This window comes from Hydra vulgaris, chromosome 07, assembly GCF_038396675.1.
Source record: "Hydra vulgaris chromosome 07, alternate assembly HydraT2T_AEP".
Lineage (NCBI taxonomy): Eukaryota > Metazoa > Cnidaria > Hydrozoa > Anthoathecata > Hydridae > Hydra > Hydra vulgaris.
Genome location: NC_088926.1, coordinates 15410784 through 15433105, shown reverse-complemented (window position 1 = coordinate 15433105; position 22322 = coordinate 15410784). Strand labels below are relative to the sequence as shown.

The 22322-nt window shown below is 27.1% G+C and overlaps 1 protein-coding gene and 1 long non-coding RNA gene across 11 annotated transcripts in view; both read left to right on the top strand.

Moving 5' to 3' along the window:
• The first annotated feature begins 2169 nt into the window (after window positions 1-2169).
• On the top strand, window positions 2170-4136 carry LOC136082115 (uncharacterized). Its single transcript, XR_010639402.1, has 3 exons — window positions 2170-2296; window positions 2466-2711; window positions 2898-4136. It is a non-coding gene; the product is annotated as an uncharacterized LOC136082115 (long non-coding RNA).
• An 801-nt stretch (window positions 4137-4937) lies between these two features.
• LOC101241540 (probable voltage-dependent N-type calcium channel subunit alpha-1B) overlaps window positions 4938-22322 on the top strand; it is a 93168-nt gene continuing 75783 nt past the window's right edge. For 2 of the 10 annotated variants that reach the window (XM_065801175.1, XM_065801176.1), the window contains exons 1-4: window positions 5153-5441; window positions 5540-5679; window positions 21106-21212; window positions 21591-21746. In XM_065801175.1, coding sequence (XP_065657247.1) covers window positions 5199-5441; window positions 5540-5679; window positions 21106-21212; window positions 21591-21746 — 646 coding nt within the window. In that variant the 5' untranslated portion in view covers window positions 5153-5198. Of the gene's footprint in view, window positions 5442-5539; window positions 5680-20854; window positions 20942-21105; window positions 21213-21590; window positions 21747-22322 lie in introns of those variants that run through there. The other 8 variants (XR_010639590.1, XR_010639589.1, XM_065801172.1 and 5 more) reach the window with 7 other exon arrangements.

The window sequence follows — 22322 nt, the reverse complement described above, 5'->3', positions numbered from 1 at the left end:
AAATTATGGGTATGGAAAAAGCTGAGAAAATGCTGTTTTATGTTTTTAATGAATTTTATGCAGAATCATCGTAAAATAGTGTTATACAATTTTAATTTTAGCATTTTAAATTTTATTTGGCAGAATTTTGCCTTTGCACTAATTTTGGTGGGTGAAAAGAGTTAGCTATCAAAAAAAAAATATATATATAACCACCTTAATTATACTTGTTAGTTTTTGTGTACATCATTTAACAATTTTAAAAAGAGAAAACCCAAATATCCTTAGTAGTAAAAGGCTATTAAAAATAAAGTTTGTATAACAGTTCTAATAAAATATATCATTATAATGAATAAAAAAATCAAAAATACTGAATTCTCCACTGTCAAAAACCGCCCCTCCCCCTAACACTATGTAACGGAAGTGGAAATACATACCTCCACTGCGCGGAACTATAGGGCATGTGGTCATGAATATTTTTTGATCAAATTTAGCAGGCACATAGAAAATAGATGTATACAGTTGCCTTAAAAATTTTAAATATGTACCAACATGCCTTCAATATTAATGCACCTCCGGAACAGAAAAAAAATTTTAAAAACGAATGAAAACCACTGGTAACTGTAAAAAAAACTACAGAATTTATAACAAAAAGCAACAGTAACAATAGCAGAAACAGTTTTATAAAGTGTAACAGTAACAGTAACACTAAAAGAGGTGGAAATGGTACCTCCACTGGGTCGAAAAATACGGTATTTGGTCATGAATATTTTTTAATGAAATTTGGCAGGCACATAGAAAATAGATCTATACAGTTGACTGGAAAATTTCAAATATGTACCAACATGCCTTCGATATCAATGCAGTGCCAGAACAGGAACGAAATTTTAAATAGCAATAAAAAAACTGAAAAATTTATTACACGTAAAAAAAAACCATAATTTATTCAAGATAAAACATTCTACTTTTTTAATAAAGTCTAAGCTGATATAAAATTCTAAAAAAAAAGACAAATAAATACATCTTTACCACACCGACTTCGAGCACGCTGTGAAAAAAAAGGTCACAAATTTTTACTTTGAAATCGGTGCCGTAAAAAGCCAGATACGCACGTACCTATATTTTTATATTTTTTTCTTCTCTTTATATATTAAAGTTTATTTACATAGTAACAATTCTTATATCTTATGATTTCAATTAACAGCTACTTATTTTAGTGCAAATTGAAAAAAAAAAGACTTAAAATCCAACTATTTATGTGCTGCATTTTAACATTACAGTGCTTGTAGAGTAATATTTTAAGACTTGTTAGAGTTAATAGTTTAAAATGTTTACTATCTTAGATAAAAATAAAAATGAAAACAAAATTTAGCTTAAGAGTAACAGCAAATTCTATAATAAAAAAGCCAAGGAATAAATCTGAAGCAGCAGTAAAGCAGTTTAACCAAGATACAAACAGATAAACCAAGCTGTAGAGTGGTGCAAAATTAATGGAAAGCGAGGATCTGTTGCAACATCAACAGGGCAATCACATTTCACAATAGTTCTTACAGGAAATGAGAAAAAATATCTAATGATTCTGACAGCTGAAGAAGAAGATACTATAGTTGAGTATGTACGCTGTAAAAATCGTGTTTATCAAGCTATGAACAGAAAAAAACAAACAAACCTCATTATGGATGTGTTAAAAATTCGAGATCATTCTTACAAAAAGATGAAAGGAGGAAGAAAGTTCATTGCTTTGACTGAAAATGGAAGGAAAGCTTTTTTGAAGAAAAGTTAAAAATTATATAATTTATTAAAACTATAGAAGTTGTATGTCTCCACAGTTGTATATGTCTACAGTTCCAAACAAATTTACAAGAAAAAGAACATCAAAAATTAGGAATTATTACACGGTTATATGTAAACCCTTTATATATTATACTGTATAGTATAATATATAAAGTTTTCAATATTTAAACATCAACCTATATAAATAAATAAACAAAAAAATATGATCTAGAAAGCTTTTTATTTTTTATTGCTATAATGTTACAATTCTTTACTACTGCATTGACTTATTATTATTATTATTATTATTATTATTATTATATATATATATATATATATATATATATATATATATATATATATATATATATATATATATATATATATATATATATATATACATATACACTTCTATCTAGCCTAAGTAAGTTGTTTTGGAGACGATGGGACGCCAAACATGTCAATATTTCTTTAAAAAGACAAGGAATTACCATAATGTATAGAGCAATGAGTTGTACTCGTAAAATGGCCTGCTCTCATTTAGGTAAAACAACTTTGAAATTCACAAAAGTAAATAGTATATGTTGTATTTGTGACTTAGAGCAATAATTAACAAATTCATTCAAATAATTTAGAAATGATATAGAATTATAACTTTGAAATGAGTTATAATTTGATTTTAAAATAATAATTTAATGACTATTTACTTTCAGATGATCTTGCAAAAGAACTGGTTGAATGTGGCATCATGATTAATGAAAATCAAGAAGTATCTGGATATTGGACTGGGCAAATTGACTTGTCTCGGATCTTCAATCACTATGAAACACTTCAGTTTGTTAACTTTGGTGTTAATGGTTCAGCGAGCGGTTTAGTATATGATGGTTGTCTTGAAAGATGTTAAAAAATAATTTGGCAAAATCGAGAATGTGTCACAATAAATCCAATGGTGTCATCAGGTACATTATACTTAAAACACATTTTAAACTTTAAAATTTACTTTTGACAAATACAATTTTTATATTTTAAATTCTAATTAAATTATCAAATTTGAAAATAAAAATACCTAGTAATAGTGTGCCCCTGACTTTAAGACAACACTGCAAAACTGCAGACACATTTTTTAAAAATATTTTATTATTTAGGTGAAAAATGCATCTGCCATGTAATATTTGGTACTCAAGGAATTTCTAGTCAGATGGCTTCTCTGAGTGCTGTTTAAAATATTCCTAACTTGTTAGTTTCGACAATAGAGAATGGATTACAAGATCACAAATCTTTACTTGCATTTTATAAATTATTTGACAGACACTTGATTGCAAAAAAAATACTTTGTCTTGTTGTTGTAATGAGCGATGGTCACAGCTCTCGCTTCCATTATACCTTACTTTGATTTCTTAGAGAAAATTATTAAATATATATTTATATATATTACCTCCAAACACTACTGGGGTAACACAACTACTTAATCAAATTAACAAGGAACTTCATGAACACTATGCTAATGCAAAAGAAAATCTGTTCAATCAGCATCAAATAGTAGAAGCCTTTATGTTGTCTCTTGCAAGTATGTGGGACAAGTGGGCTACGCCAGAATCAATACAAAAAGCTGATAAGAAGGTTGGTATTACTAATGAAAGTTTAAATGTTGCATTTATGCAAAGTGATAAATTCCACCAAGCTTCTATGTTAGCCGAGGAAGCTGCTTCGCCTAACATTACTGATATTTCAACAATTCTAAATAGCAAAATAAGTTCTCCTACATCTATGAAACAAAACGATAGCCAAATGTATTGGAAAGAGAAAGCTTCAAACTGGAAAGAAAAATGTTTGTCATTTGCAGACTATGATTACAGACTTACATAAAAAAAGCATCAATCTTAATGAAATACCAGGTCTTTTGACAATCCAAAAAATAAAGTCAACTCAAAGTAATGGTATGCACAAAGCAACTACAAGGGTAACTCAAGTCCATGGCTCCATGGAAGGTCAAGATGTGCTAAAACTAGTAGAATCTATTAACAACTCAAAAGAAAAGAAAATGCAAGAGAATTGAAGACAGAGAACAAAAAAAGAGTGAAGAAACTGAGTTGTTCTATAGATGCAAGGAAAGATGCGTTTCAGACATAGCATTTGCAAAGCTGCAAAGCTGAAACAATGTCTTATGTGTCGAATTGTTATAAAATCAGTATGTGGTAAATCAAAGTGCATCGTAGATGGTAAAAGACCAATTATGATTTTACCTAAATTTTTATCAAAAAAAAGAACCGCTGCAAAGAATTTATTTAGAAAGTCTAATGATAAAGAAAACAGTACTGAAGATTCAGAATCCAATAGATTTGATTATTGAGAATCTTTTTTATTATTCATTATAAATTAAAGTGTTTTGTTTGTTGTTTTTGAGACCTTTCTCCTTCAGAAGTATAAAAATTGGAAAAAAAGTTAAAAATATATGGTGCTCTTAAAAAGACAAAAATATTACCATTTTAACTGTGCTTTTTAAGCAACCAAAACTATATGTTCCTATTAAAAACAAGTGAAAAATAATTACTATTCTTATAAGGACCCTATTCGTAGCCTCTTTTTAGACTTTTCGTAGCCTCTTTTTAGACTCTTTTTTGCGGACTTAAATTAAATGTTTTACGTTTTATGCTAAATATTAGTCATTTTATGTTCTCAAATTTTTTTAAAAACAATCTTCTGGAACAAAGTTTTAGAAAATTTTAAATTTCTGCACGACAACTTGACTTTTTTCTGAAAGTTATATGGTCTGTTTATATTTTTGAATTTCCAACTTTTGTTTAATGCTTTTCAAGATAAGTTATAGGCAATTTAATTTTTTTGTCTTTTTAAGGGCACGGTCTTTTTAAAGGCACTATACCTGAATACAGTTATTGGCACGGGAGGTAACAATTATCATCACGCAGGGTGCTTTTTTGTCCAAAGCAATTTATTATGATCTTGAAACGAGTTTTTGAACGCATAAGTTAATGAATCAGTTTATTTTATGGGCTCATTAAATATTAAGTTTTAGGTTGGTTGCCGTATTGCATTTGTGATTTTTATGTAACGGATTGAATTTGAAAAAACGAAATGCTATTCCAAAGTGAAACCAGTTTCTTAAATTGCGTGTTTAAATTATTAAACGGTTACATTTTGCTTTACTGTAACTTGAAAAGTAAAACAGTCGAAAACCGTTGTTAAATGACTAACATTTTCTTTTTTAATATAAATATAATAAAATATATATAACATCGATATTCTAATGCGATGTTTGTAGATTATTTTTTGGCATTTAACTTAAACGAATTTTATTCAGTACAAATTTTGTTTATATTTTAGTAATATTACATTTTCTGCTTTTAGCTGGGTTTTTAATAATTCCAGTTTTTAAACTTCTTTTCTAATTGAGTTTTGTAATGGTATACTAAAAAAATTTAGTATAAATGGATAATAAAAAGATCAAAGTTGACCAAAATCCTATTACGCTCAAAGAAGAATATCTTTATCCAACAAACCATTTATATTTTTTGTCACCGACAAATCCACTTCGTCGTATGTGCGTTGCAATACTTCACTCAAAGATATTCAAGTTGCTCGTAATTTTTACAATACTTCTTAATTGCATAGTAATGGCGCTCAGTTCACCACACCCGAAGTCAGATAGAGATGCAATCGATAACGTGCTGGTGAGCAATACTATTAAAATGGATGTTATTACAGAATGGATAAATAGTTTAAATATAATTACCTTTTTTAATATAATAAACTTTATATAATTTTTTAGGAACACATAGATGTTTATATTTTGGGAGTATTTTGTTCTGAAGAATTTTTAAAGATAATTTCGCAAGGTTTATTTATGCACAAACACGCTTATCTACGTAATCCGTGGAACATTCTTGATTTGACTTTCATTGTTACAGGGTAAGCCAGTCTTTACACTCACACAAACACACACACATACACACACACGCGCGCGCACACATAGATGGTTACCTTCTTTTGGAGGTCTCTAATCTTATTTTCTTATAAGTTTTTAACATTTAGCAGCATTTTATATGCATATATATATATACATATATATAACAATATTTTCCAACGTTTTCTTAAAAATTTCAATCAAAAAAACTAAAATATTGAAAATATTTTTTAGCATTTGAAATCCCATTTTTCAGATTCGTTCCAAACAAATTTTATATAAAAAAAGAAAAAAAGATCTTTCAATTTCACCTAAAAAAAGCTAAAACCAAAAGATTTTTTTTTATTCAGTTTTGAACCAAACTTAACAAAAATATTTTGTCAAATTTTTGTATAAAAATAATTTTTTCAAATACTTTTTTTCATAGCAATTTAATTTTAAAAAATTAATAAAAATGAAAAGTGTTTTGTTGAACTTGCATTTCCTCTATTATAAGTTTAAAAAGGCTAGCCTTTTTATAGCCGGTTATAAGACTTGTATTTTGCTTAAAATAGTCGGATATTTGTGCGCGCATTTATGTGTGTAAATTATTTGTATACTAATTTTCAAATTTTAAAGTACAACAGAACTTTTAAATTTGAAAATTAGTCATCCAAATTACCAAATAAATACTCGCTACTACTATTTTAATATTATATTCTGTATTTTTTTTTAAATAGTTGAATTAGTAAGGAAAGTCGTGATCAATTACTTTCTATTGAAATTATATTTTTGTTTAATTCTTTTGTTTTCTACTGGAATTTTACTGCAATGTGTAAACTCTAGATAATTATTAATAAAATTATTTTTGGAAAAATTTATCGTTTATCGGATCACTTAGCAGTCTTATAAAATTATAAAGTTTTCAAAAATCAACAGCATTCACAAATGCTCTAATCTCTTTACAATTTACACGAATATCCTTCTCCAGAAACATTTCGTGCAGTTCGGTAACTACTCCTTTTTTTTTTCCAGTGTTAATACCGATAGTATTAGCAATAATCATCTTAATTGAATTCTAAAAGTTGTATTTAACAAAAACTTTTACAACTCTTACAGTTTCTGTCTTCTTAAGTTCGACAACTGAATACTCACTTTATCTAATGTAGATGCCATCAAAGTGAAATTTTAGCTTGTTATTTGCTACTTGATTTGGAGTTCAAATATTGATGCCATCGTGTAACAACTGCTTACAGATTTTTGCAATCTTAACTTTTGTGGACCTCACTAAATTGATTGGAATTTTACTTTCATTCTATTTTCTATTCTATTTTCTTCAGTAAAATTTTGCAGACTCACTAGCACGAGTCATATATTCTAGCTTGATTGTAATTAAATTTGATTTTAAGGCTGCCAAGCAATAAAAAAAGTAGTAACTTTAAATATAGAGTTATTCCATATGTTAATTTCGGTATGGCTTGTTTTTCAAATTAAAAAAAAATGTAGGCTGGTTTCAGCGCCGTGGCTACACCTAAAAACCTGTCATTAGAGCCCCAAATTCTTAAAAATTTTTCCAAATGTTATTAATAAAAAAAAAGGAAAAAAAAATCTCTTACATTTACAAAAGGGCTCTAAATTTGAAAACGGACCCCTTATTTATATTATATTATTATATCCTTATTTGTAACTTCAAAGGTTGTAATACATACATACATACATACATACATACATACATACATACATACATACATACATACATACATACATACATACATACATACATACATACATACATACATACATACATACATACATACATACATACATACATACATACATACATACATACATACATACATACATACATACATACATACATACATACATACATACATACATACATACATACATACATACATACATGCATAAATATATATATATATATATATATATATATATATATATATATATATATATATATATATATATATATATATATATATATATATTTATATATATATATATTAGGGTGTCCCACTTTTAAACTGACCAAAATATTTTCATTAGCACTCATTTTTAATCATCATCATTAGGCCCCAGGACCCACCAAAAAATTTTTTAGACTTCTAAGTACATGGGTTCAGGTAGAAGCAGGTTTCATATGAGAGGTTGCGTGATTATTGAAAAATATATCGCAAACATCTTCATTTTTCAATCATTTTTGATCTAAAAAAAATATTTCCTTAATTTTTAGTTTTTAAAAAATCACAAATGAGTATTGATCACAAAATAGCAACAATAAAAAGGTCAAAATCTTTAAAAAATCACATAAAATCAATTTTTTTTAATATCTTTTCCAACTTCTTTTCTGTTTTTAGTTACAACTTGCATTGTGTCTTGTAGTAATCCTTCATCATGGGTTTGAGCCACAAAATCTTGAACAAGTCGAATGTGGCGCTCAGCCCTATCATTGACCACTGGTTTGCTACTTGATTTTGAAAATTTGTATATGAAACATTTGAAACATTAAAGTTATCATCTATCCATGTTTTTATCATTTCTCTAGAAATACCTAAGTAAGTAAATACCAGCCAGGACTCCTCTGTAACAAAATCAGACAAAACTGACATGGGAAGTATATGTGTTGGTGAATCTGGTTGTTCTGTACTGAACTCATCAAGTGATGGAGGATCAAAGCTTATCAGCTTTAGAGCTATTTCAGCTCTTTCCTTTGAATCTAGATCACCATTTGCTATTGAAAGAATAACCAACTGAGGGGTCAGGTACCAACTATGACGAACCAGGCTTGAATGGAGCTTTTTTTGCCAGGGGACCATACTTGGATTTATATAGCTCATTTGACATCATTTCTAAAGACAGTTTGAAAGCATCCAAATCATTTGATGGTGCCTGGGCTGCAATAGGAGACTTCAGGAAGTATGATCCATAAAATGTGACAATAAAGTTAGTTGACATTTGCAACATATCTTTCTCACTTTTATTCAATTTTGAATTTATCTTCGAAGTCAGCTGCATGGTCAGCAAGTATAGGCAGTCAGCCATGAGTCTGGCATGATGATGTGCACCTGGTTGCTTGAATTGGAAACCAGGTACATGGCCCCCAAGGTAAATGACCAGTAGTTCACATAGAGCTTTATAGTCTCCTCTTTGAAAACAATCTCTTTTCAAGGCTGTTTCACAAAAATTTTAGTATCTATTACTCTTGTATGAAAAGTAGTACCTACTTTAAACTCATCTCTGTCATAGTTAAAAAAAAGCAATTGATCCATATTTTTAGCTCCTTCTTGTATTTCTCGCCAGTTATTTTGGAAATCTTTATATATTGCTCTTGATGGCGATTTTGTTGTTCCTTGAATATAATCCATTGCATGTGATATGTGCCTTTCAGATATGTGGTGCCTGAAAAAATTTAAATATGAAAAACTGTACACTGTACAATGTAAATGTATGTGACAAAATAAATGATTTTTATAAATATTTTAGTACCTAACGAGGAGCCAAAGCACTGGTCGTTGAAGCACATGATCCACCAGGAACTTTATAGCCCCATTGTACTTTCCAGTGTTAGAGGCAGTTGTATCTGCACTACAAGCAATGATTTAGTCAGTGAGCTCATAGTATTCTAAAATGTTCTGAATAGCAATAGCTTGATCCTGTCCTTTAGATGACTCAATTTCTAAAACTCCGAGCAAGAAATCTAGGGGTTCATTGACCTGGGGTGATGAAAGACTGAGAGCTAGCCTTTCTACAGTTTCAGACATTTTTTTTTCAGTTCTATAATGCTTGACAAGTTTTGTATCAAAGTAAAGGACAACCTTTAAATCTCGTACTTTGTCTAGATTTTCTTCTCTGACCATTTCTGCTTCATTTTCAATAACAATCTTTCTGTTTCTATGCAGACCACTCTTTGATACAGGAACTGTATTGAGATCAACACCAGCGATACTGAAAAGTGAGGCCAGGAGTGAGGTTTCTACTCTAACGCTTACCTTATACCTGGTCAAGAATGGAACCCATTTGTCAAGAATGTCATTCATTAAAAGCTGCAGGCAAACTCTATCTTTACTAATCTTCTGTTTTTTTGGTGAAGGCTCAAAATCACTATCATTATCAGTTGCACTTGTTCCACTTGATGAAAATGATACTTCCATCTCAAAATTTTTCATTCTTTCCTTTTCCTCTATTGTTTTCTTCTTTGACCTTTCCTGTCTCTCTTTTTCCCGTTCATCTTCTCTATGCATTCTCTCTATCATATCAAACATTCTTTTTTCTCCATCTTTAATTCTGTCATGATAAGATTTGTCTTTACTGTTGTCAAACTTTATCATTTCACCTCTAAATGCTTTCTTCAGGGACTCAATGTCCTCTCTTTTTGCATCTTTGTCTCTATTTTCATCATTTTTGATCAGATTTAAGATATCTGTTTTATAAACTTGAAATGTACAGTTTGCCTCATTTACAAAATCCTGTTTTTTTTTATTTAATTGCCCCTGTTTCTCTCTATTTTCATAAAGGGTTCTAACTTTGTATAGTTTCTGGTAGCGATCATAAGATTGTACAAGCTTTTCCTTGACTACTTGCTCTGTTAACCGAAATTTTGAATCAAAACCACCCCTGTCCCAAAGATTTAACAGTTCTCTGAGTATACATACACCAGTGAGTTCCCCTCTGTTTTTAATTTCACACTCCCCTTCACTGCAAACCATAAATCTTGACCTTGACATTTGTGCACAGGATAAGTTTTGTTTATTGTTCTTTGATCTTAGCCAATATATTCGACGACAAACTTCTCCCATTGTGGGTAGTCTAAAAAAATTAAAAGTAGGTTTACATTGTTTTTCTACATACAACTATTTTCTACATACAACTATTTTTGAACTCTCCTCAGTTCTCTCTCTTGCTGCACTCTGACCTTTTCTGGTCCTAGAGGATCTGCGGAGGGTTCCATCATCATCACTATCCATTATATATATTTTTTAATTTAGATATTTCTGAAAAATCAAATGTAATAGAAATCAATCAAGTCACATCAAATAAAAAAGAAAATAAAAAAAAACATATGAATTAGTAAAATTGCAGATGTTTTAATATTTAATATGATAGGATACAATTTTATAATGAGTATTGGTATTTTTTTGTTTTCAGCAGGCCTAAAAATTAAAATTTTATTAAAAAAAACATGTTTAAGGTCATTTAAATGCATTAAAATTACATTATAGTTTAGAACATAATATTATTTTCTCCATTTGATGTTTTGAAATATTTTTTTAGACCAAAAATGTCTAAAAATTGAAAGAATTCTGTAAAATTTATGAATAATCACGCAACCTCTCATATGAAACCTGCTTCTACCTGAACCAATGTACTTAGAAGTCTAAAATTTTTTTGGTGGGTCCTGGGACCTAATGATGATGGTTAAAAATGAGTGTTAACAAAAATATTTTGGTCAGTTTAAAAGTGGGACACCCTAATATATATATATATATATATATATATATATATATATATATATATATATATATATATATATATATATATATATATATATATATATATATATATATATATATATATATATATATATATATATATATATATATATATATATATATATATATATATATATATATATATATATATATATATATATATATATATATATATATATATATATATATATATATATATGTATATATATATATATATTTATAGATAAGTGTAAATCAGCAAAATAAACAAATAAAAAGAATAAAACAAACTTCAAACAACAAATAAAATTGTATACAGGCTAAAGTGTAATTTTAAAATTAAAAAATTATGAAAATACTCTTTTATATTATCTATTCTACTTAGATATTTCTCGCAAACATATTTTGTCAAGAGATAAACTTTTATCCTTTAACATCGTTAGAAAAATTAACATGAAAATTAAAAGTATTCTCTTTCTATTTTACTAGGTGGCATAAAAATGTATTCTGTAGCTATTTCTCACTTGTCGTCATTTATATTGGAGTATATTAATAAAAATGGTTTGCAATTCATTATCCAGTGGTGTTATGCAATTTAAGTAATCAAAGATGCTAATTTTACTTTTTAAAAAGCTTTGCAGTTTAATTTATCACTCTGATGACGCAAACTAAACTGCAAATGTCTGGACTGCAAGTTTCGTATTCGTATCAAAGTAAGCAAAGAAACTACTTTACTGAAAGGCCTATAAAGCAAAACACCATAAATATAACTAACTTACCTTAGTGATATAAATAATTCCTTGCTGTTTTAATGAGATTGGGAGAACATAGGGCGTATTAGCAAAAACCTGTTTTACAACTTATTTTAATTCTTTAATTACAGCAGAAAATATTTGCAAGAGATTCTTATAATCTCTTAGAGTTCACATTTTGGTAATTTAATTCATTTGATTTTGCAACTCACCATAAGCTAAGGCTGACTTGAAGCAAGTCAAGTAAAAGGAAAAATCGTGTTATCAAAGAGTGATACTTTGTTAAGACAAACTTTTTTATTTTATATCTTTTTTTCTGGTTCCAAAACAACTTTATAAATGAAGAAGCTTACTTGCAGTTACTACTCATTATTTTAGTTTAAATCACAAACTCATCATCAATATGTATAGTGTCTATTTTTTTTCAACAACTTCATCAACTGGGTATGTTTTGGATGTTCTTTTTTAATGCTAATAGCACCCATATAAAGTTTGTTTTACTTAAAGGAGGTTTTTTAGGAGCAGGTATGGCAAAATGATTTTGTTGAATCATTTTAATCATGTTATAAATTATTAGTGTGCTGTTACAAAACAAACAAACAGAATCTATATCATCAGATTCGATCATTCATTTATGATGTAAAACAATAAATTATTTTTCACTTTTAAACTATTCTTTTAATATGCACAACTGTTTGAACCTGTGCTTTTTAAATATTAACAACCATAGTCATTAAAACCATTTTTATTTCTAATGTTGCTTATTATACCATAACAAAATTTTGATATTTTGCACAAGAGTTCTGTAATTGCTGTGAATCCAAATCAGCCACAAACTTAGCCAATACTTTATATCTTATGTATTATATTTGTCTCTTATGTTCTAAAATATCTAAGTTATGTTATAAAATATGTTTTAAGTTTTTTAAATAAATTAATCAAGTATGTAAAAGCAAATTTAAAGGAATAAACAATATATTATTTAATATAATATTATTTGTCAATTAAATGCCTTTTAGTAAAAAATATTTTTTACAAATAAAAGTTTGAGAGTTTGAGAGTGGTTCAGAACTTTTTTCAAAATTTCTATATCGATTGACGAAACTAACAACTTCTGTCTCCATTTTTTTAATTGAAATCCTTTGTGATGGTTCCCACCTATTATTAGATTGGAATTTAACTAAAATAAATTCTAGTTTCAACCTAATAATAGTTGGGAACTGGACTGAAATAAATTTAAGGTAAATCTACTTTGCTTTAACCATCAAGAACTCATTACCCAAAACATCTACTTGTGTAAAACGTTTATAATTGAGCTTATATAACTGTATGCATTAGCATACCGTTATATCACATTAGTGTAGCTGAGCTTATTCAGTAAAATATTGTTGTTTTGCTAAATGTTACTCTTTCATTTTATTTTCATTTACTGCTTTCATTTTTATTTTTAGTATTTATAATACTATAACATAAATAAAAATGTAAATGAATTTTTTGAAAAAATCTGCATATTAGACTTTTTTCTGTGATACCACTATTTTTAAAAGATTTCAAGGTCCTTCCTATTTTTTAACAAAATTTGTTAGTGTATGATAAAGATTTTGACTTGTTCAAGAAAGGGAAAAACTTGAAAATCCTTTTAATAGAATATAATTTATAGAAAGAGAGAGATTATAATACATCTCGTTCATTTGTTCAATTATAACATTGTTGTATTATTAATATTTTTTTTTGTTATAACAAATATTATTATGATTTTTGTTAGTATTATTATTTTTACTATTATTACTATAATTATTTTATTATTGTTATTTATAATGTGAAGATAAAAATATACTTACTAATGTAAAGTAGTGTAACTTTGACACATCTTTAGAAAAAATATTTTTTTCTCTTGATGTGACAAAATTGTTTTGATTTACTTTTACGTGTTTACCAATGATATTGCTGCCATAAACTGATAAAAAAAATTTAATTAATTATACATAACTATTAAACGTAGCCTGAATTATTTTTAAATAAAAAAGTTAAAAAAAAATAATAATAATTTCTACTATAAAAAAACTAGTAAACATACGTAAGGTAAGAAAGACAGTAAATATATTGCAAGGACATAAGGTAAGGTTTTACACAAGTATTTAACCCAGTGGGAAAAAAGTCTGTTCGACCTCTTTTTTAAAGACGTCTTTTTAAAAGACGCCTTTTCCACGTCTTTATTTAGGCTAATTATAAAAAGTCATAACAAGTCATAAAAAAGACGTCTTTTATTCGTCTAAAGATATCTTTTTTCCCACTGGGAAGGTAACTACTTTGACATGTTGATAACATTGACATGTGTTGAAATACTTTTACCCGTCAGCCATTGACTAATGTTTAAATTACTTTAACAGATGCTGTAGCCAGATGTTAATGAAAAAATATAACTATTTTAATCCGCCTAATAATAAGTACAAATAACAACACATTGACAAGTACAAATAACAACACAATACGTACAATACGCACAATACGTTGCACAATACGTTGCACAATACGTTGCACAATACGTTGCACAATACGATGAGGTTAAATTAAAGTAATTTCTAGTTTTTTTGTTGCTAAAAAACTTTAGTTGAAAGATAAGATTTTGTTTAACATGTATTTTTGTTATGTTGTTTCTAAATACTAACTTTTCTCTGTTTTTTTTTGTCAAAACTAAAATGATAATTTCACCTCTCACTATGTAAGTTAACATGAAGGAGACAAAATATATTTATGTCAATATTACCCCATAGAGAGGGTAACATTGACAGTTGCACGTTAATAAAAAAATTGATTATCTATCGGTAATATTATATACAATATATTTACTGCCTTACTTATCTTACGTGTATTTACTTGTTTATAGTAAACAGTTGTTTAAAGTTTTGATCCTTTTTTTATTTAAAAGCAATTCAAGCTAAACTCTAAAATAAATTATACAATAAATTAGGTCAAACCAGTGTTTGATCACCTTTGATCATCTTAGATCTCTTATATTATTGCCGAACTAAATAGTGTTAGTAGTAGTAGTGCCCCTTCGAACGTGTTTGACACGAAATCCTTGGCGGCCATTGCAACCGAGGTTGCGACGAGAAAATTGCACTTTGTGTTGAAAGAAAAAGTGAACGAACGTGTATGCAAATATCTAACGTACGTAAACTTCAAATTAAGTAATATTAAAACATACTGAAGCATTTATCAAGTTTTACAGTTTGATTTTCACTTAAAAACTGCATTGCGTAAAGGTCTCCTTAATTTTGATCTATCGCATTTATTTCCGTTAAAAAAAATTATTGTATAGTTTTAAAAGTAAGCCGTGGTTCGAGTACTACCACTGGCAACTTTAGTTTTTTTAGTTTTTTTCGATTATTTTAAAATAAAAAATACTTTTGAAGTTTTATTGAGATTATATACAAACATATGTAACGATATTATGCACTTTAACAAACGAAAAGATTTTAAAAAGCTAAAATTTCTAAAGACATCAAAACACTGGGAGAAAATGTTTGTTGTGTATGTGTCATGATTGAGATACTTATGTTATTGATGTGCTCAGGTAAATAGTCTTAATAAGCTGCGAATGGTCTCAAAAAAAGTTGTCTGAAACTTAATAAAGAAAAAACTTTATAAGACAGTCCTGCTTCTCCAGATAGTGCTGCTGCGGAGGCAAAAAAAAAAAAATAGCTCGTTGCTAGAAAAAAATTTAAAACTTTCTTTTGACTATTAAAAGTTTTGCTAAAAATATATGCTGCAGCCGTTTTGCAAAACGCCTTAATATGCTAATTACGTTTTTCGAGAAAAACGCATTTAAAATAAATTATTAGGAGAAACTCGAATAATTTTAATGAATTTTTTCAGAACTCTTTGAAAATATGTATTTAATAACGTTTGTAGACATCTAAGCTAGCTTATTTTGTAAAAAATCAAAATCGATTTTTTTTTTACTTTACGGCGTTTTGAAAAACGGTCGCAGAATGGATGATACAACGAATATGTTGAAACGAAATATTTTGACGTAAAATTTAAAAGTTCATGATAAAAGCCACTAAACCAAAAAATTAAAAGTAATTACAGTTCAGTGCACTTAAAGATTTTAAGTATAGTGTATTGGTGCTTGCAAAGAAATATTATATAAATCATTTTTTAATTTTAATAAAAACTAATTTTTTTTAAACTTTGTTACGCTTAACCATCCCTATATATATATATATATATATATATATATATATATATATATATATATATATATATATATATATATATATATATATATATATATATATATATATATATATATATATATATATATATATATATATATATATATATATATATATATATATATATATGTATATATATATATATATATATATATATATATATATTTGTTAAATTTTATTATAACGGCTGCGTATAAAAATTTTGTTTTAAATATATTTCGCTGTAATAATATATTTATTTACACAATATTTCGCTGACCTTTTGCGGTCAGCATCATCAGGTGTAATAAAAAACGTTACAAAATTGTTACAAAACTACATAAATCAAACCGTCAAAAAAGAAGACATTACAGGCGTAAAATAAAAATAGTTTTTATTAAATGGTATATAGGCGTCAGTTTAAAATTTTTTTGAACAAAATAAATGGTCTCCAAGTTCTCTTGTTTTTATTCATTTTATTTTCACCTTTCAATTTTCTATTCTTTTTTGAAGAAGATTTTTCGTTTGCTTTTCGTATCTTCATGTTTTTTGTTTTTTCCTTCGTTTTTTTGTGATTCTCTTTGCCGTAAAGAGCAGTAATAAAATCTTTTAAAATCATATTCTTGTTATACGATATTTATAATTGTTAAATTTGATTAAAACGGCTGCGTATAAACATTTTGTTTTAAATATATTTCGATGTAATTATATATTTATATTAATAAAAACTTATATATAATATAATTATATATTTATATTAATAAAAACTATTTTTATTTTACGCCTGTAATGTCTTCTTTTTTGACGGTTTGATTTATGTAGTTTTGTAACAATTTTGTAACGTTTTTTATTACACCTGATGATGCTGACCGCAAAAGGTCAGCGAAATATTGTGTAAATAAATATATAATTACATCGAAATATATTTAAAACAAAATGTTTATACGCAGCCGTTTTAATCAAATTTAACAATTATAAATATCGTATAACAAGAATATGATTTTAAAAGATTTTATTACTGCTCTTTACGGCAAAGAGAATCACAAAAAAACGAAGGAAAAAACAAAAAACATGAAGATACGAAAAGCAAACGAAAAATCTTCTTCAAAAAAGAATAGAAAATTGAAAGGTGAAAATAAAATGAATAAAAACAAGAGAACTTGGAGACCATTTATTTTGTTCAAAAAAATTTTAAACTGACGCCTATATACCATTTAATAAAAACTATTTTTATTTTACGCCTGTAATGTCTTCTTTTTTGACGGTTTGATTTATGTAGTTTTGTAACAATTTTGTAACGTTTTTTATTACACCTGATGATGCTGACCGCAAAAGGTCAGCGAAATATTGTGTAAATAAATATATAATTACATCGAAATATATTTAAAACAAAATGTTTATACGCAGCCGTTTTAATCAAATTTAACAATTATAAATATCGTATAACAAGAATATGATTTTAAAAGATATATATATATATATATATAATTAGTAAAAAACACTTATCTAACTTTTATCTTCGACTCGGGGTTTCACCATCGCTGGATCATCAGGAAGAGTTCTATATATATATATATATATATATATATATATATATATATATATATATATATATATATATATATATATATATATATATATATATATATATATATATATATATATATATATATATATATATATATATATATATATATATATATATATATATATATATATATATATATATATATATATGTTATTTGTTTATAAAATGTAAAAAATCCACTTATATAATTTCTTGTCGATAAAATTACGTCATCTGCTTCTTAGACTTTTAAAAATGATAGACGAGGCTTTTTCGTAAATCGTTGAAGCCACAATTTATTTGCGTATGTGACGTCACTTTGTGGCAAAAAACTAGAAAAACGAACTAGAAATAAGATTTTATTTAAATTTTTTACAAATACCTTTTCTATTAAAGATATATGGAATATATTTTGATGGGATATATTCTAACAAAGACAAAAACTATTTATTTATTACTATTGTAATAAATACATCTATATCTGTACCAGTTTTATATATTTTTATCCAACTGTATGCAACATAATTAAAATTAATCAAAAAATGTAAGATAAATGCTAAAGGAAATTTGACGCATAAAGGTTTACGTTGCTACAAACCGACGTTAATGCGCAAATTTTTTTTGACTTAACTGTTAGATTAGGGGTTCTTTAGTTTTAAATCATAATCATAAGAATGAACTTTATTTTTATGACTATGTTTTAGTGGTCTAAGATCTTCTTAGTTCAATTTGTATAGCGTTACGTACAAACGTCTGTAAGTGTAAACGCCTTTAGAATATGTTGAGTTTGCAGGCATTGTATATATGGAATAATCGAATATAACATATCTATAAAATGAGAAAACTTTAAAATTTTATTTTAAATTTTAGAAATCATTTTTGCTATACTATTATTTTTTTGTTATAAATATATATGCAAGATTGGAAAAATTTCAAAATTTATTACGCTAAGGGAAGGTCTTAAACCCCCCAAAACAAAACTGATAATAGCGCACTAAAAATTGAGCTATCAATGAAATGCATTTTGCAGAAAAACAAAAAAGTCTCTTATACGCTCTACGTTTGCAGATAAGGTGCACCTGATAAGTTTTTTGCTCTTGAATGTTTTTTTCAGAATAAATTGTTTTAATAAAAAATATTGACGTAAATAAGGAATAGGTATATAAATAATCGATGTGGAATATATATGTATAGAAATGGTAGGTTTGGTAAAGACCCAATTTTACGGATACGGAAAGCTAGGATATATAAGGAAAAAGTACAGAAAAGTTCGGTTTGGAATAGACTTACAAAAACCCGTATTTTTACGGGTCCGATCTCAGCTAGTTATCTTTGATTATCAAAGTAAGCTTATTCATTCGAAGTTTAATTTTTAACAATTAATTTTCCTCTTGCTCTGTAGAAAGTTCGAGAAAACTTATCTTTTTCTCTTTCTTTTTACAACGCACAAACATACACATAAATAAATTTATAACTCACAATTCAAAACTCATTAAAAAATATATATTTCTTTAATTGTCTTTACTTTTTACTTCAGCGGCAGCTTTGATTGTCTTTATTTTTTACTTCGACTGCAGCCATAAACCGCCTACTCAAGCAGATTTAAACAGCCATAAATTACTCATGTAAACTGATTTTTTATCATTAATTAGCTGTAAGTTAAATGCATTTTTTTTACACATTTTTTGTTTGTTTATCCAATTGACAATGTTGACCAGGTTGCAATAGCAGAGCTAACCAAGCCACTTTCTTTTTTTACTAAAGCAGAGCTAATCAAGTCTCATTCTTTTTGCACTAAAGTACTTCTTATACACTAACTTAGCGGAACCTGAATTTGAACTAAAGTAGTTAGATCATATCTTGCTACTTCGAGTTTTAATTGTTCAATAAAATATAGTAAAATTGCAACAAAATTACTTCAAGTAGAGAAAAAAGCTTGATACATACTACATTATACGCAATACCTATACGCAACTCATTAAAAAAGTTTTAAGAAGATTTGCGATGCAAAGTGAAGAGAAAATAAAAAAAAAAATAACAATTTTTTCATAGATTTCCAAAATCAGATTTTAAGTTAGTTCTAACACAATAAATTTATTCACTTTATTGTTGTTTGACCTCATTTTTTTAAGCAAAAAAATTAAGCAATATAAAAGATCAAATTTTACGTCACAACAGACAAAATTTATTGGGTGGGCAATATGATTTTCTAGTTTTACCGTCCCTGCTCCGGGTAAAATGTTTTCATTTTTGCGTATTCAAAGTGGAGGGGCACAATCGTCATTTTTTATATAAATAAATTTATTTTATATCATTATCGTCATCTCCCTTCCCCTCTCTCCCCCATGGATCTACTCCTCACTTTAAATAAGTAATAACGTTTTAATTTCTTTTAAGAAATAGGGTCAAAATAGAAGATATTCATATTTATTTTACTCTAGTTGTCCAACAGATAAAAAAAAAACGTTTTTAAGCACCAGATTTGAAAAATGTGATGTTATACGTTATATGGAAATGATTAAAAATATTAACCCAATCAGAGGCAGTTTTAGGTGTGTGTGTGTGTGTGTGAGGAAGGAGGGGGGGAATGTTCCCCCTTTCCCCCCAAAGAAGGTCATTTTCAATTTATATTCAGTTTATTTACAAATTTAGTCGGCTAGTCGCAATTTAGTCGGGTAAATTTTAGTTTATAAAACCTTTCATTTTTTTAAGAAGTCTTACTTTTTAAGGATTTACCCCCCACCACCACCTTATTTTATTTGTAGAATTGCCCCTGAACCCAATCCATTAATCCATGCCTGCTAAATAAAACATTGTAGAAAAAAATATCAAATTGTAACTAATATTACTGATTTCCTATCACTTTTATCAGACATTGTTATAATGACAATATTGCTGGACTTTGTAGAGCCGACAACACGGTTGGGGTGTGGGTTGGGTATGGCAAGGGGCACGTAATCTCCCCCACCCATCTCCCACCCCCACACACACTTTTTTGTAAACGAACTTTTTTTTTTATGAGAAATTTCTAAATATAGAGAAGGACTTTTTTTATCGACGATTGTGCCCCTCCACTTTGAAACCCTCGTCTACGGCCATGCTTTGAGGGGCTTTTTATAATAATTAAACTCGCTAAAAGTTTTATTCACGTGTTACAACGAACTTCTTAGAATTTTGTTTCCGATTAATTTTTTAAATTAAAATTTATAAGAAATTAAAAAAAATATATTTATTTTCAAAAAAGGCATTAATAACGTAAGGTAATGGTTATTTTTAATTTAATAATTATTGTTGTTAAATATGATATTAAATAAACTAAAATAAACAATGAAATTGTTAAATAGTAATAATAAATAGTAATAAATAAATTTTTTACATTTTGTTATTGTTTATTATTTGCACTTTTTATTTTCTTTTTATAAAGCATTCTACCACTTGTGTTAAAAAACAACAACAAAAACACCTTATGGATGAGGTATATCAAAATGATTAGAGTATTAAGACCGTTGAAGTTTGTGACTAAATTTGAAAGTAACTATTTTATTTTTTTTACATAAATATTATAAAAATTATGAAACTTTACTAATTCTTTTTTTATGTAACTTTGGATAAGTTTGAACTTGTAAATGAACTATGCAAACTGAGTTTTTTTTTGTTTTGTTTTTTGTTTTGTTTTGTAAATGAAAGCTCATCAATCCAAAAACCAAAACGTAAATATGATACTTTTACTGATTGCCCAATCTCTAGTTTTGATATTAGTTTAATATTTGATCACTTATTTAAACAGAAGACTAAAATTAAAAGCATGACAAATTTTTTTTTTAATTTTGTGTGCAAATAATTCCAGATTTTCATACACATTAATTCCTGATATTCAATCATGTTTTGAATATTTTTTTGTTTATTCAGGTCTTCAAGTTTTGTTTGGCACAATAATGAAGTCTCTTGCATTACTATTTCACGTGTGTATTCTTACATGCTTTGTTATTTCAATGTATGCTATTGTTGGAATGTCTCTTTTAAAAGGAAAATTTCATTATACATGTTTTTTGAATTCAACAAATGGTAACTTATTAGTTCTTAATTTTTATAAAAAATATACATTTACATTGTGCCAAAAACATTTATAATGAAATTATACATGTTTCTACAATGCAAAATGTAAGCTCTCAAAAACATAGTAAGTAATTTATTTCTTTACATATTTAAGTAGTTTATTTCTTTACTATGATGTTATATCTTTTTTTCATGATCATAATTGATTGTCATAAAGTAATTTAAAAAATCACATCAACAACTTTTCCATAATCAATTTTAAGCAGTTCAAAAATAACCAATCAAAATATTTTAAATTTACTCTACCTTTATGAAAATCTTAAACACTATGAAACAAATTTTTAGTTTATCAAGCGTGTTGTTTTCTGCTTTTCTATGTTTAAAAGTTTTGCTAAAAGCTGTTATACTTTTCAAAGTTTTCTATTGATTTAGGAAAATGTTTTTTTTTTGCGTGTGTATTCATGTAAATTTACAAGTAAATAAGCAGGGCACAGTGGGCCAGGTATATGGGAAGTGGTGGACAAAACCTAATTATTACCCAATTGGTCCACAAACCTATTTAGATATATAAATAATCATTATATA